The 15,397-nt window shown below is 33.1% G+C and overlaps 3 protein-coding genes across 7 annotated transcripts in view; all 3 read right to left on the bottom strand.

Annotated features, from left to right (window-relative positions):
• Positions 1–820, bottom strand: part of LOC111439721 (probable transcription factor At3g04930) — an 8,092-nt gene extending 7,272 nt beyond the window's left edge. The window contains exon 1 of the mRNA XM_023077263.1: positions 807–820. The gene's annotated coding sequence lies outside the window, so the exon portion shown is untranslated. The remainder of the gene's footprint in view (positions 1–806) is intronic.
• Positions 821–9,279: 8,459 nt separating this feature from the next.
• LOC111439823 (40S ribosomal protein S24-1-like) lies at positions 9,280–11,946 on the bottom strand. Its single transcript, XM_023077322.1, has 5 exons — positions 11,791–11,946; positions 11,015–11,056; positions 10,523–10,693; positions 9,697–9,783; positions 9,280–9,613 (listed from the first exon to the last, which is right to left on the bottom strand). Exons 1-5 carry the CDS (start codon positions 11,860–11,862, stop codon positions 9,572–9,574), a joined length of 414 nt encoding a protein of 137 aa, XP_022933090.1. The 5' UTR covers positions 11,863–11,946; the 3' UTR covers positions 9,280–9,571.
• A 1,404-nt stretch (positions 11,947–13,350) lies between these two features.
• Positions 13,351–15,397, bottom strand: part of LOC111439773 (trafficking protein particle complex subunit 5) — a 7,556-nt gene continuing 5,509 nt past the window's right edge. For all 5 annotated transcript variants that reach the window (XM_023077316.1, XM_023077309.1, XM_023077317.1 and 2 more), the window contains exons 6-9: positions 14,588–14,664; positions 14,448–14,514; positions 14,261–14,368; positions 13,351–13,706 (exon numbers count right to left, since the gene is read on the bottom strand). In XM_023077316.1, coding sequence (XP_022933084.1) covers positions 13,677–13,706; positions 14,261–14,368; positions 14,448–14,514; positions 14,588–14,664 — 282 coding nt within the window. In that variant the 3' untranslated portion in view covers positions 13,351–13,676. The remainder of the gene's footprint in view (positions 13,707–14,260; positions 14,369–14,447; positions 14,515–14,587; positions 14,665–15,397) is intronic.

The following is a 15,397-nucleotide window of genomic DNA, read 5'->3' as shown; positions in this document are numbered from 1 at the left end:
TTTTTTTTTTTTTTTTTTTTCTCTATCATAAAACTTTTAAAATGTTTCGAAAATACATTTTTTAACTTTCGAGATGGTTTAGAATACCGTTTAATTTTCAAAATTTTTTGAAAAATTAAAAATATCTATGGAACTACCAGTATAAAACGCACATAAACTTTTAGAAGTAACAATAAAAAATTTAGAGATGATCTATGAGATATAGACAAACGGTTTATGTTTGTAATTTTTAAACATGATATTATGTAATTTTTTATTTTTAAAAAAATAAGTTGAATCATATTAATTAGAGTTATTTTTAAAATTTTAAAGATATATTTTTTTTTAGAGAAGTACAAAATTTAACAGTTTTTTTTTTTTACTAAAATACCATTTTAGTCCCTATAATAAATATTAAAATTAATCTCAATAATTAGTTTTACAACGCATATGTAGATCATGTTTTATTCGTGATGGGTATTAAATTTTATGTTAAGAAAAATAAAAATAAGAAAAAACAAAATATAAGAAATGATTTTGGTACACTTATTTTAAAAAAAAAAAAGTAACTCACAAAATAGCCCATTTTCAAAAACAACGAATTGTTTGTTTCTTTTTTTAAATAAATTATACACTTCACAAAACATGTTTTTCGCTAAACAACAAATTTAATTATTTATGGCTTTTTCTTTTTTCTTTTTTTCTTTTTTTTTTTTAATTTTTTGTTATTGTGGAAAAAATTTCTTTTACGATAAAGATCATGTATAGAGATGTCTATTTAGCCTGTATGATCCAGATGAGAAATCCCGATTTCAACGACTAATTGAGAGAGAGAGAGAGAGTGAGAAGAAATTATTATTTTAAATTTCGTCGAATTTAAAAAAGGTTCATAACCCAACCAAAATCGTACGGGTTGAATTATGATGATTGGATATTTCGAGTCATTGAAAATCAATACGGTACGACTTGAGCTGTGATGTCCCATATTGATTGGGGAGGAGAACAAAACATCATTTATAAGAGTGTGGAAATTTTCCACTAGCAGACGCGTTTTAAAGCCTTGAGGGAAAGCCCGAAAGGGAAAGCCTAAAGAGGACAATATTTGCTAGGGTCGTTACAAATGGTATCAGAGTAAGACACCGGACACTGCCCTAAAGGGGGTGGATTTGGAAGGGGTCCCACATCGATTGGAGAAAGAAACAAGTGCTAGCGAGAACGCTGGGCCCCGAAGGGGGGGTGAATTATAATGTCTCAAATTGGTCGGTAGAAAAGAACAAAACACCATTTATAAGCGTGTGGAAACCTTCCACTAGCAGACCGCGTTTTGAAGCCACCTTGAGGGGAAAGTCTAAGAGGGAAAGCCTAAAGAGGACAATATCTACTAATGGTGTATCTGGGTCGTTATATGAACTGGGTTGATTGGATATTTCGAGTCATTGAATATTTTTAAACACTTCTGATGAATGTAATTTTGTGACTCGTTAAAATTGACTCTAAATATAATATTAACGATGATTTCTTAAAACTATATTTTTTAAAAATATTTTTTATTTTTATTAATTTTATTTAACATTACATCACCAATAATACAAAATATATGTGTTAAATTCGAGAAATTAACTTGGAAGTAATGACTAGATTTGAAAGGGAACTACATTTATATTTATTTATCAACTATAATGTAATTATTGACCTTAATATAATATTAATGTTTTATTTTTTAAGCAATATTTTTTTATCAACATGTTTTAAAATATTATATATATATTATTTAACACTACATAACAAATAAGACAAAATTAATGGGTTAAATCGGAGAAATTATTTAAAGAAATGAGTATATTTGAAAGGAACTTTTTTATTATTATGATTATTTTACATCTATTTATGCAAATATTTAAAAAGGAGTTTTGTGTTGGGAGTGATCTACGTAATAGATATTTGAATTATTGTGTTTGTTTTGTCGTATCATAAGAGGTAACAGACCGCCACCAAATCCACCTCCCTTCTAGGCCTAACGTCCTTACTGGTACATTGCCTTGTGTCTACCTCCTTCGGGGAACAGCGAAAAGGTTGACATTATCGTCTGATGTCTGGCTCTAATATTATTTGTAATGGCTCAAATCCATCGCTGGCAGATATTGTCTTTTTTGGGCTTTCCCTCAAGGCTTTAAGGGGAAGGTTTTCACACCGGTGTTTTATTCTCCTTCCCAACCAATATGAGACATCACATAGGTTATATAGATACCTCGAGATGCCCGAGCATCTTAAAATGCCCATATGGTAGAATGACGGGCGCTCAAACCTTTCTAAATGATTAATACTAAATATCCATTAATAATCTTTTTCTCCACAAAAATATTCGTTATACTATGGTGCGTCCAATCTAAGTGTGACAACTTTACTTTTGAACCTAATTATTTTTATTCTTCTTTGTAACAACCATATAAAAATATAATAAAATAATAATAATAATAATAATAATAAACCAACACAGAATTTTCTCGTATACATTGTTCTCACTCGAATGCTGCTTAGAAGAATTTTTACGACATCACTCAACATATGATTACTTCAAACCAAACACGCTTAAATTTGGAGTTCCTATGATTGAGTTATCGAAAAAATATCGTGTACTTTGTTGATATATATAGCTAAATATCAATTCTTTTAAGTATTTCTAAACTATCATATCGTCAAAATTACAGACCTTTTTTTTTTTTTTTAACTTGAGCAAATCCATAGTTCAAATTGTTGGACTTTCAATCCTACTTATGTTTCTCATTCTTAACATGGTATTAGAATCCGACCTTAAACTTAGTCATTTCAATAGAATCTTCAAATATCGAACAAAAGTATTGTGAGTCTCAAAGGCATAGTAAAAAATGACTAAGACTCCAAAAGAAAAAAGAGTCGAGTCTCGATTAAGGGGAGGTGTTGGATGAAGGTCCCACATTGGCTAATTTAGAAAATGATCATGGGTTTATATTCCAGGAATACTATCTTCATTGGTGTGAGACTTTTTGGGGAAGCACAAAGCTAAGCCATAAAAATTTATGGTCAAAGTGAACAATATCATACCATTGTAACGAGTCATATTCATCAGACACAAATATGCTAACGATTTTTATACGAATGTCGCCTAATTCTCCAAAATTTATTTTAAAACACAATTCCAAAAAATATTAAATGAATTGACAAGTACCAAAATGATTTGATAAAGGGTAGAATAGTAATTATGAAATAAATAAATATAAGTTGGTTAATAAGAACTTTTTTTTTTCTTTCTTTCTAAGATGGTTTATTATTCTTTCCCAAAGTATATTTCATAAGTTTTGGATAAAAACTCTTATTATTAATTTTTACATTCAAGGGTAATTTAGTCATTTTCTACTCATAGGATTTACTTATAATTGAGGATTGATAAATTCAAAAAACCGCTAGAGTTATAGATATCATATTAAACCAGAAGTAAATGAACTCACGGGTCATATCTGAGTGAGACATTGTATTATGTTTAGGTAGCGTTTGGACAGAAATGCTCAACTGTGGCAAAAGGGTGCACACAGGTTGGATTGGGTTGTCCGGATGTTCTTTTTTTTTTTAAATCTTATTTATCCACGATACATGTTACATTAATAACTAAAATCTCAAATACCCGACATTTACAAGTCACAGTGCATCATTAACATCGATTACAAACGTCAAATATTCTTCATTTTCGTAATAATCTTAAATGTCACCGTGGGGTTGTAACCCTATTTTTCTGTTGATTGTGTTAATCTTACAAAAAAAAAATGTCAACCCGCGAACCGACTCAAATTTTTCAATCTTAAAAAAATTTAACTCAACCCCAATCTTAGGTTTGGTTGGGTACTCGGGTCATGCTTTGGAAGATTCGATTCTTATAGCAATCATTGTTTCAAAATCCTACTCTTCAATGTCTGAATTCACGTTATGGGACGTCAGTTATTTGAAGAGATCAAGTTAAGTACTTTGTACTGATCGTTACTTTATAGCAATCATTGTTTCGAAATCCAACATACATATTGTTAGTTTATTTAATCTTGTATTAACCGTAATTAATCTAATTTACTGTTTGTATTTCAATGTATGTCAGTTAAGGGTAGTTAGTAGCGGTTAAAGTTGGTTACTAGCGGTTAAGGGTGGTTACTAACGGTTAAGGTGGCTATTCTGTCTATATATGTATTCTATAACCAGTTGAATAATAGGATGTTGGTTTATTGCCTCTCTTAGTTGTATGAGTGTTTTCTAACATTTGGTATCAGAGCCAGGTTACATGCCAAAGATCATGCCGAGAAATAATAACAACACTGGAGAGAGAGGAGAGTCGTCGAAGTTTGCAACAAAGGAAAGTCTGGTAACACTCCAATACCCGACGTTATCGAGAACCAACTACTCAGCATGGGCTATGAAGATGAAGGTCTATTTGCGTGCTCAAGGGGTGTGGGACGCAATCGAATCAACTGAGTCTCTGGATAGCCTTGATGAAAGGAAGGATCAAATGGCATTAGCAGCCATCTATCAAGCAATCCCTGAAGAGATGTTGTTTTTGTTAGCAGAGAAAGAGACAGCAAAGGAAGCATGGCAGACACTAAAAACTATTCATCTCGGTGCTGAACGTGTAAAGGAGGCAAAGATCCAAACTCTGAAGATTGAGTTTGAAATTATGAATATGAAGGAGTCCGAGACTATTGATGATTATGCAGCAAGGTTGACAGAAGTTGTTAATAAAATACGTACTTTTGGAGACAAGTTTGAAGAGGCATACTTGGTGAAAAAATTTCTCCGCTCAGTACCTCCTAAGTTTCTTCATATCGCATCGGCAATAGAGCAATTTGCCGATTTAAAGGTGATGACCATGGAGGAAGTCATTGGCCGTCTTAAAGCATATGAGGAACGGATCGGTGGCAACAAAGAGAATGTTGAGCATGTCTTATTGACTCAAGGAGAATGGAAAGAGAAAAAACGTAGCGACAATGGAGGCCATAGCCGAGGGCGAGGTCGCAGTGGTCGCTGGAGAGGGAGAGGCCATGGTCGTGGAAACGACTCGTTTCATCAAGAGAAGAAGGCTGACAAGAGCAAGGTAAGATGCTACAATCGTCAAGGCCTAGGCCACTATGCCTCAGACTGTCGGAAGGTGAAGTGTTATAATTGCCAAAAGATTGGCCATTATGCATCCGATTGTAGATCGAAGAAATGGGAGGATCAGGCGCACTTGGCTGAGACGCAAAGTGATGAGGATGAGCCAGCCTTACTTACAGCACAAGTTTGTGAAGTCCGAACTCTCGGTTCACCAGAGTTGACGGAAATGGCTCTTTATGAAGAGAAGATTGTCCCGGAAGAAATTGAGAAGAAAAACAACATTTGGTTCCTAGATTCGGGAGCCAGCAATCACATGACTGGTTGTCGAAGTTGGTTCTCAGAATTGAACGAGTCAGTGACCGGCACGGTGAAGTTCGGAGATGGATCACTTGGAGAGATAAAAGAACGTGGAGATGTGAAGGCTGCGTCTGTGAAAAAAACAGAGAAGATGATCGATGGGGAAAAAATCGATGGCTTTGTGAAGATTGAATCGGAGAAAAAAACAGAGAAGCGAGAAGAGAAGAAAAGCGATGGTAAGAAAATCGTTGGCATTGTGAAGTTTGAATCCGAGGAGATGGGCGATGGCGTTGTGGCGGAGGTCCAGAATGTGGCATCGGAGGTAGCGAAAGCAAAGGAAATAAAAGAGAAGGAGGTCACCTATGACGGCGAGAAGAAGGATAAGGAGGACGGAAACAATGACGGTGCTATTGAAAAACAGATCGCCGGAGAAACGAAAGCGGAGAAGGAGAAGGAGTCCATTGTTTCCGGCAGTGCAATTGAAGTAGCACAGGTAATTAAACCTGTTGAGGAAAAGCCATTGGTCGGACAAGTAGAACAGGTAATTAAAACTATCGATGAAAAGCAGTTGCCCATTGAAAGGAAGACAGAGAAGAAGGAAGGCAGAGATAATGGCGGCAGCTTTCATCCTGTGAAGCAGAGTATTTTATGGCGACTTCAGCTGCTTGTCAAGGAATATGGTTAGAACGTTTACTGAAAGAAGTGGTTTGAAGAATGTAAGAATGTGAAGATCGAAATACAAGATTAAGGGGATGATTTGTTAGTTTATTTAATCTTGTATTAACCGTAATTAATCTAATTTAGTGTTTGTATTTCAATGTATGTCAGTTAAGGGTAGTTAGTAGCGGTTAAAGCTGGTTACTAGCGGTTAAGGGTGGTTACTAACGGTTAAGGTGGCTATTCTGTCTATATATGTATTCTATAACCAGTTGAATAATAGGATGTTGGTTTATTGCCTCTCTTAGTTGTATGAGTGTTTTCTAACACATATTAGGTTAATAACTAAAATCTCATAAATCTCAAATATCCAACATTTACAAGTCACACTTCATCATTAACATTGATTACAAACGTCAAATATTCTTAATTTTCGTAATAATCTTAAATGTCAACTTGAGTTGTAACCCTATTTTCGGGTTGGTTTGGTTAATGTCAACCCACAAACCGATCCAAATTTTTCGATCTTAAAAAAAATTTAACTCAACCCAATCTTGAGTTTGGTTGGGTACTCGGGTCATGCTTTGGAAGATTCAATTCCTATAGCAATCATTGTTTCAAAATCCTTCTCCTCTTCAATCTCTGAATTCATATTCTGGCACGAGATCAAGTTAAGTACTCAATAATTACTCGATACTTTAGAGATCAGAATAGAATTCAAAAAAATTTAAAGATGAACACGAAACACTTTATCAGCCCACGTACGTAGTATCGTGTTCACGAATAGATAGATTTGATATGTCTCTTTCACATCCATTATATGGTTTGGGGGGAAATGGATGAAACATTATGGATAAGTTGTGGTAATGAGGTTTTGGATTCTTAGGATATTCGATATGATTCAAAGTGGATGAGTTGTTGATGAGTCATCAATCGTGTCAACTTTGTCGTTCTTCCACATTACCCTAACGTTTCGCTGCATAATATTAAATAGAAAAGGACCTGTTGATGTCGATGTGTTCTTCACGTAAGCTTCCTTCCACCAACACATTAAACAAACCAAAAAAAGACCAACTCTATTTCAATTATCAATGCCTTTTAGCTTCCAATAAGATATGCATCCTCGTCATCTTCAATCATAACTTATCTATTCGTATAAACTTTTCGTACCCATTTCAATGATTCGGATGTATACTGATTGAATTGAATAGGGTTCATACCTTAACTTGATCTGATTCTTTTATCTTTGAGTTGGGTCGAGTTCGATCGTTGAATTGTTTGTTTTTGTTTTAGTTATATAATATTGTGGGATCTCACGTTGGTTGAACAGGAGAACGAGTGTTAGCAAAGACGTTGGGTTTTGAAGTGGGTGGTTGTGAGATTTCATATCGATTGGAGAGGAAAACAAGTATCGACGTTGGGTCCTGAAGGAAGGTGGATTGTGTGATCCTTCGTCGGTCAGAGAGGGGAACGAAACATTTTTTATAAGGGTGTGGAAACCTCTCCCTACCATAAGGGTTTTAAAAACATTGAGGACAAGCCTAAAACAGAAAGCCTAAAGAGAACAATATTGCTAACCGTGGGCTTGGATCATTACGAAAATCTTATTTATTCACGATGTTATTACTAAAGTCGCGTAAACTTAAATATCAAACATTCACAAGTCACAATGCATCATTATTTTGTTATAAATTTTCATAACAAACTTAAAAGTATGGTAGATTTGAGTTGGATTGTGAAGAGTATTTTCGAGTTGTCTCGTTAACCTAATAAAAAAAGTTACTGTCTGTGCAATTGATTTTTTTAATTTTTTAAAAATTCAATTAATCTAAAATAGAAAGAAAAAAAAATCTAATTCAATCCTCAGATTTAAATAGTACAAGTTGGTGGAGTCATGAGTAGAAATTAAAAATTAATTTATTTTATAAACAATAATATTATTGGATTATGTCACTAACGTGGGTGTGTCTTACTTCATCCATTATCAAAATATTATATATATATATATATATATATACATATTATTTTATATATATTAGAATATGGATTTTTATATAATTTCTTGCTAGACTGCGCCTTTGTTGTAGTCCATATAATATTAATGCATCTTTGTTCACCCTACTTATCAGTAAAAACAATATTCATAACCTAAAATATTGAAATAATATTTTAATATTTAAGTTACGAAATGATTTATCAAAATTAAGTTAATTAATATGTAGATCATGATATAAAACATATATTATCGATTAAAAGATCAAAAAATTTCAATCAAATAACTCCAACTATTACCATTTTTACTTTAAACTTTAAAAAATATTATAATTTTTAGTTTATAGACATTTATGGTTTGAAGAATGAAGATACTCTCATAACGTCTAATGAAATACAAAATATTATTTGGCAATGAATATATATTTGTATGAGTTGTTGTCATTATTATTATTAGTTTTTTTTTTTTTTTTTTGAAATTTCTTAGTTTTGAGTTATTTAGGGTCGAATTTGTGCATGGGGAAAGATTTGGACGTTCTTCTTTTAGACTAGATTATAAAAAGTTTAATCTCTTTGAGATAATTAATATTTCATATAATGATTAATTGAAAATAAGTTATGAACTCATTTCTATCGGAACGTTTCTTTTATTTGCATAGGGAGAACGTTTTTTGTGTAAGAATTTAATAAGTGAAACATTTTGAAGACTTAACCAAAATAGAGAGTTGGTAACATAATTTAATTTTATATCATCTGCTTATAATAATTATATCAATGAACAAACTTTATCTTGTCTTAAACAAGGCAACTCTAAATTTATTAGTGATCAATTTAATTAATTAATTTTGTCTCGGCCAGTTCACTGAAAATACTAATTTAGTTGATTTTTTTAAATAATCAAATTAATGTTTAATATATTAACATAAATAGAAAAATAAATTCAATTTAAATCGTGATATTAGATATATCTGAAAATCCACCAATATTTTTCGATTCTATTTAATAAACTTCAGAATGGTATAACTAAATTTTTATTTTAAATTTAGAAAATAAAATTTATATTTAAAAAACAAAACTTTAGCAGATATAATATCTCAATTTTTAACTCATTTTATTTTATTGATTAACTAAATATGAACAATAAAATATATTATAAATTATTCAAAATTGTTAAATAATAATTATACAAAATACAGAACATGAAACATGAAACATAGTTGATAAATTAATAAATAATACAAAAAAAAATGCAACTATCAAGTTGGGTTCACACCATTAAAATTGTTTTGCAATCAAAATACCTTTCAGTTTTAACCCTGAACGACAAAATACATTGGTGTCAATAATAATTCTTCAGACATTGACAGACTTCATTTCAAAAAAGGCTGCTAAAACATTGGGTGTCAACAATTCTCCAGAGGTCGATTTCATTTCAAAAAATGGCTACACACCACTTTAGAACTAGAGCTAAGTGAGAGATGGAATGAAGAAATGATAAGAGAGAAAAGGGCAGAGGCACAAAATCCCAGCAGTAGACTCTTCATTTCTTCTTTCCGGCCTTGGCAGCGTCTGAGGCCTTTGTCTGGTCCAAGAAATTGCAGCCATTATTAGTAAATGTTGTGATATTTTCTTTCATGTTTAGAACAAAGCGAAGGATTTACTCACTTTCTTTACTCCACGAATCTTCTTGGCTCTGTTCTTCCTCTCCTTCATTTGCTTCCTTGATTTCTCTACTTTAGTGTCAAGTCCATTCTGTAACAAGATAACAACACTTGATTTCAGATAATAAGCCAATTCTTTGCATCAAGACAGGAAAAAGCTATATTGAAAGATACTGAATCCCATGACCTTTTATCATACAATTCGCCAAAATGGCTCACTTATAAAACATGTACGCATCTTGCAACAGCAAATTAAAGTAGAGTACGCCTCAAAGCAAATCTTTCAAACAAAGAAACCAGAATCTCAGACATTATTCCCTCAACTGCCTACACTTCTTTCAGATCTATCTAATCAATCCAATTTGTCCCTTCCCCGACCAAATTTCTACCTAACATGCCCCACACTTCTTTTGATTGATCCAAGTGAAATCGAACTGCCCCCCATCTTCTGTAATCAATTAATGCATTATTCGTCTCCTCGTAAAAGAATTATCATTTTTTCACCATCTTTTAACTTCATTTGGCTATGCACCTCCATGTAACCCAATTGTATCCTAATGTGCCCCCTACCCCTACCCCTCTGCATTTGTCCCGTGTCTCCAAATCGGAACTCAACATGTATACCACTACTCTTCGACACACAATGCTCAAAGCAGTGTCCGTATTTTTAAACTAGTATTGAATCCTTTAACAAAAGCACTAGTTAGAATCTCAAACAGTAACTTTGCATCAAACACAATATATGTGCGGGCAGAGCCTCCAAGGAAACAAAAGGGAAAAGATAGTAACCAAATCAAAGGATGGAAATGTTGACAAGGAAGAGAAAATACCCTGATGAGCCTGTACTTGGGTTCGTATTTTTTAGCGTTTTCAACAGAATCATAGATCAAACCAAACCCAGTAGATTTTCCACCTCCAAAGTGAGTCCGGAACTTAAAAACAAAAATTGCATTTGCATCCTTCACATCATATATTCTTGCTAACTTTTCCTTCAGCTCTGCCTTCATATCAAAAAGACAAAAGCCTAATCAAATGGGGGGACAATTTAATACGTGAATAGTCCAAACAAATCCTCCAATAATTAGACTTCATACACAAAAACGATTAAGCTTGACAATGTATTATTGGCATAATATAGCTAAACAAAGAAAAAAAAACCAAAATATAAACTGTGACAAATTGGGTGAAGCATGTAAGCAGCTTTTTCAAGCATACAAAAAGAAAAAGGAAAACAGGCCAAACTTATTCATTGTGAAAGCAATCCACAAGATGCAACTAAACTAGAGCAGAAAAATAATTACAGCCGCAACAAAGAGATTTACCTTAGAGACGTTTGGTCTTCCTGGGTGAAGAACATCAATGACCTGCATCAAACAGAAAAGGGAACAGTCAGAACTAAAGCCTAAAATAGAACTAATGAGCTCCATTGTTAAAGTGTTTGTGGCCTTAAGAGTAAAACTCAAATTCTCAGGATGTTCTCAACCACTAGAGTACAAGAGGTTAAGAACACCCATAGAACTCATCTAATACCAAAAAGAAAAAAAAATTGTGTCATGCTCACGAAACATATTATTTTTCCAATATCAGTGTGTTCGTGTCTAACCCTGTTCTATTTGACGCCTAACACTACTCTGTTTAATTATCAAGGAACTGTAGAGTATTAAATCCAGAGTAGAGGCGGCCTCACAAAACATGTATATTGTGAAAAAGCTTCAAAGAATGTAAGAACCATATAGCTTCTAAAATTTTGTCAACTAATAATAATTTATAACAGAATGCAAGCAGATATAGATGGCGTAAAGGTCAACAAAAAGAACGAACATCAAACTAAATAATTAACTCGCGCAACATAAAAAAAAAAAAAAAACTGAGGAAAAATGGGAATCAACTAAACGGAAATAATACGCAATTGCAAAAATTTGAGTACGGATCATTGAATCTACTTTAAAACAAAGGAAACAGTAACAGAGCTCGGAAGTTCGAATACTAAATTCTTCCTTACGAAACTCATCCGAGAAATAATTGAAAGATTCAATGTATCAATATGTTGCTATTGAGATAACTAAAAGAAAAGAGAAGAAAGAAGAGGCAAACTCACAAATTGCTTCCTGGAGAGAAGCCGGTTGGTCATGAACTTTCTGGTTCGTATGGTGACTGCCTTGTCCGCCATTGTTGGTGAGGAGTAGGATGAAGTGAAGTGAAGCGAAGCGCAACAACACTAGGGTTCTGCAAAGAGGAGAGACTTCGATAGAATGAAACCCTGGGAGCATATAGGGTTATTGTTGTGGGCTCTTCACTGAAGCCCATCACTCAAGGCCCAGCTAAGTTTTTTTTTCTCAATTTTCAAATTTTTATATTTTATTTTTAACTGATTGAATTAAAAAAAAAAAAAAGACTAATAATAACCCTATATTACCATCGTTATTCAATTTTAGGAAGAAAACTTTAAATAATATGGTTTCTTATAAATAATATAGTTCGAGAAAATTTTCAATTTCTTTTCTACATGAAAAAAATTGTCAAAACGACAACAATTATAATTTTTTTTTTTTTAATTTAACGACATTCAGAGTTTATGAGATTCAAACTTTTGTCATCTTTTTTGTTAAATTACATGTTCATAACTTTGATAGTAACCAAAGTTATTTTTCTGATCAAATATTTTAATGTTTTGTATTAAGTTCAAAATTCGTATTAGATTAAGTGGGAATTGCTTAGATTGGACTAGGACCCTTATAGGTGAATTCCGTAACGTTGAAATTTCGTTTGGAGGTAAGGAGAGAATTGTATCGTGTGATGTGCGTTGTTTACTGTATTTTGTGATGAATGTGACATTCATGCATGTATTGGTAATTTACTTTAGAAAATTAGTTATGAAACCTCATGCATATTTATGAATGACATCCTATTCATGCATGTATTTGTAATGTACATTACAAAATTAGTTATGAAACCTCATGCATATTTATGGATGACATCCTATCAAGAAAAGCAAATTGTGAATTACCCATTTAATATTAAAATTGTAATGCGTTAAGTCGAGTGGACTCCCTTTAGATAGGTTAACTTTTTAAGGTTCGAGTGGACTCCCTTTAGATAGGTTAACTTTTTAAGGTTCGTTTATCAACAACCGAATATTGTTCCACCATCGATTTCAGTCTTCTATCTCCTCCTCCAAGCTTTATTATAATTATCAGTCTTCTATCTCCTCCTCCAAGCTTTATTATAATTACACTAATTTAACGGTTTTTTCAAGCATAGTCCATTATACTACATGATAATACAACAGATCTTATTATTTGTTCTTAGAATGATCTATACGTGCTCAACGATGACAGTTGAGGTAGTTTGTCTACGGTTTTCTTAGACAACATTCCTCATAGGCAAACTTCTTCACAACCCACCATTGTTGAATACTAAAACACGAAGGTACCATTTATCGACAAGTGGGGCCGTTTAAATTGAACGACCTTGTTAAAATAGACATTATTTCCAAGAATACAATCCGAATATTGGTTCCTTTAAGCCATAATTCATTTCCTTTTCCTTTTAGGTATCAAACAATTTCCCTTATTGGTTCTTAAGAAAATCCACATGTACAGCCACACAACGAACATAAAGCGTTATAACTTTAATATAAACACAACGACCGACAAAATTAGCAACAAAAGCTTGAATTGGTAGAGATTAAAATGTGGTTCTGTTCAAACATTCAGAGTTCACAAATATCACCAAGAGGCTGAATAAACCATTTGAAGTTCATATAAACACCTTTACAATAATACTACTAAATCTTATAGTTTCACAATTGTGCCATCATTTTGCCATCAAGTAAAGAAATTAGTTGACGAGGGAAAGTTCCTTACAGCTTCACTACAGGGATATAGCAGGTGGAAATCTTTATTTGTTCCAAGGGCTAAAAAGAAATTCACCATTCCCCATTCTCCATTATCACAAAGCTGTAAAAGCTTACTTCAGATGATATTAACCTAATCTAGCTTCTCTTGCTAATACCTGAAAAGGGGGTCGAGAAGAAAAAAGAAAAGGGAAAAGACAAGAGAGCACACAATTATTTGAGAGAAAATGGAAAGGGAACTTGATATTAAACCTTCAAAATAATATAGCACGGATGCATATATAACTCCTAAGATGCATGGATACAGGCATAAGACATAGATATGATAACACACAAACAGAGAGACACATCACAAATTTTGAAATCTTTGATATGAACACAACAAATCATTAAATTATACATTTTTTACAAGTAAATTCAAAATCAATGAGTTCACACATTTATAGGCTAAAAAACGAGTTTCATGTACTATGTTATAAAAAAATTATTATACATCTATTTATTATGTTTTAACAAGGGTTTAGTATGTGCCTAACGAGTATTCGGTATCCCATATTAGCCTTGTACAGCTAATATCTAACATATATCTATTGAGCTATCTGACATGGACAAATTTGCAAATGAGTGTTTAAAAAAGGAACTCCAATAAGCATTAATCAGAAAAGAAGAGAAAAGTTTGGTTTTTTGGTGGGGGAGGGGGGAGGATACTCACCTCTTCTGCAAATTTAATCAAAATAGTCGTCCGTGGTCTTTGTTGGCCCTCCACTGGAACAAAATGTGCCGTTACAACAGCAGGAAACCCAGCATTGTCCAGAACACCCTTATAGCAAATAGGAACAAATTCAGAACTTTCATAAACTAGATTACCACCCATATCATGGAGAGCTTGCAGAACTTACTTTTACTATGCCAGCTACAAAAGCCCCGCAGTTAAACGCTCCCATGTCTTTTGGAATTGAAATAAATCTACGGTAAATGATTGGGTTATTGAGTGAATGCCAAAAAAAAGCATAAGTACGAAGAATGGGACAATAGTTACCTATTCACGAGCAGCTCTTTCTCACTGATCATGTACTCATCTTCATGCTCAGTGCCTTTCTCAAGTGAGTCAGCAACCTGACAACATGCAAGCAGAAATTAGTAAATTTTTTCTACTTATTCTGCCAAACAGTTCAAAGGAAGTATTTAGGAGTTCCTTTTAACGTTCGTTATTCTAGTTTACGTTCTTAAAAATTGTGCTTATTTACGACATTGTCATTTATTTTCTAATCTACTTTCAAGAACATTTTTTAAAATCATGACCCAATTTTGAAACCTAAACATGTAGCATCTGATTTTTTTTTTTTTCTAAGAAAAAGAAACCAAGCTTTTATTTGAGAAATGTGAAAGAATATTCCATACAAGAGGAGCCCACCCACAACAAATGCCTGTTCTCTAAAAATACTATTATTTCTCTCATGCCAAGTACACACACCATAACACCACAAAAAAAAAAAAGTCTGCCAAAGAACTCTTCCTAAGGAGGGACAGTGTCCTCCATCATGGATCTACAATTTCTGTTACGCACAAGAGACCCCAAAGAAGTCCAAAAAACAACCTCAAGTCAACTGCACAAACTAGCAAGACCAAAACAAATGATCAATATGCTCTGAAGCTTCTGTGAACCAGATGCACCATTGATGCCCCAAACACGAAGAAAAACACCTTTGAACAAGATTCGGAATGTTGACTTTTCCATACAAAACCTACCAGACAAATATTTCGACCATGCAAAATCTACGGGAAAAAAAAAATTTAACCTCCTTGTGAATTTTAAGGAAAACACGGGAGTCTTTTTTTTTTTTTGGGG

This window comes from Cucurbita moschata, unplaced genomic scaffold (assembly GCF_002738365.1).
Source record: "Cucurbita moschata cultivar Rifu unplaced genomic scaffold, Cmos_1.0 Cmo_Scf00003, whole genome shotgun sequence".
NCBI lineage: Eukaryota > Viridiplantae > Streptophyta > Magnoliopsida > Cucurbitales > Cucurbitaceae > Cucurbita > Cucurbita moschata.
This window is presented reverse-complemented; position numbering and strand designations above follow the sequence as displayed.

Bases quoted from the DNA above. Each gene is read 5' to 3' on its own strand.
- LOC111439823 (XM_023077322.1), bottom strand. From the start codon at position 11,862: ATGGCGGACAAGGCAGTCACCATACGAACCAGAAAGTTCATGACCAAC. The intron at 10,694-11,014 runs GTAAATCTCTTT...TTTGATATGAAG, and splicing joins GAAGACCAAACGTCTCTAAG to GCAGAGCTGAAGGAAAAGTT. The intron at 9,784-10,522 runs GTATTTTCTCTT...ATCTTGTTACAG, and splicing joins CCAAGTACAGGCTCATCAGG to AATGGACTTGACACTAAAGT.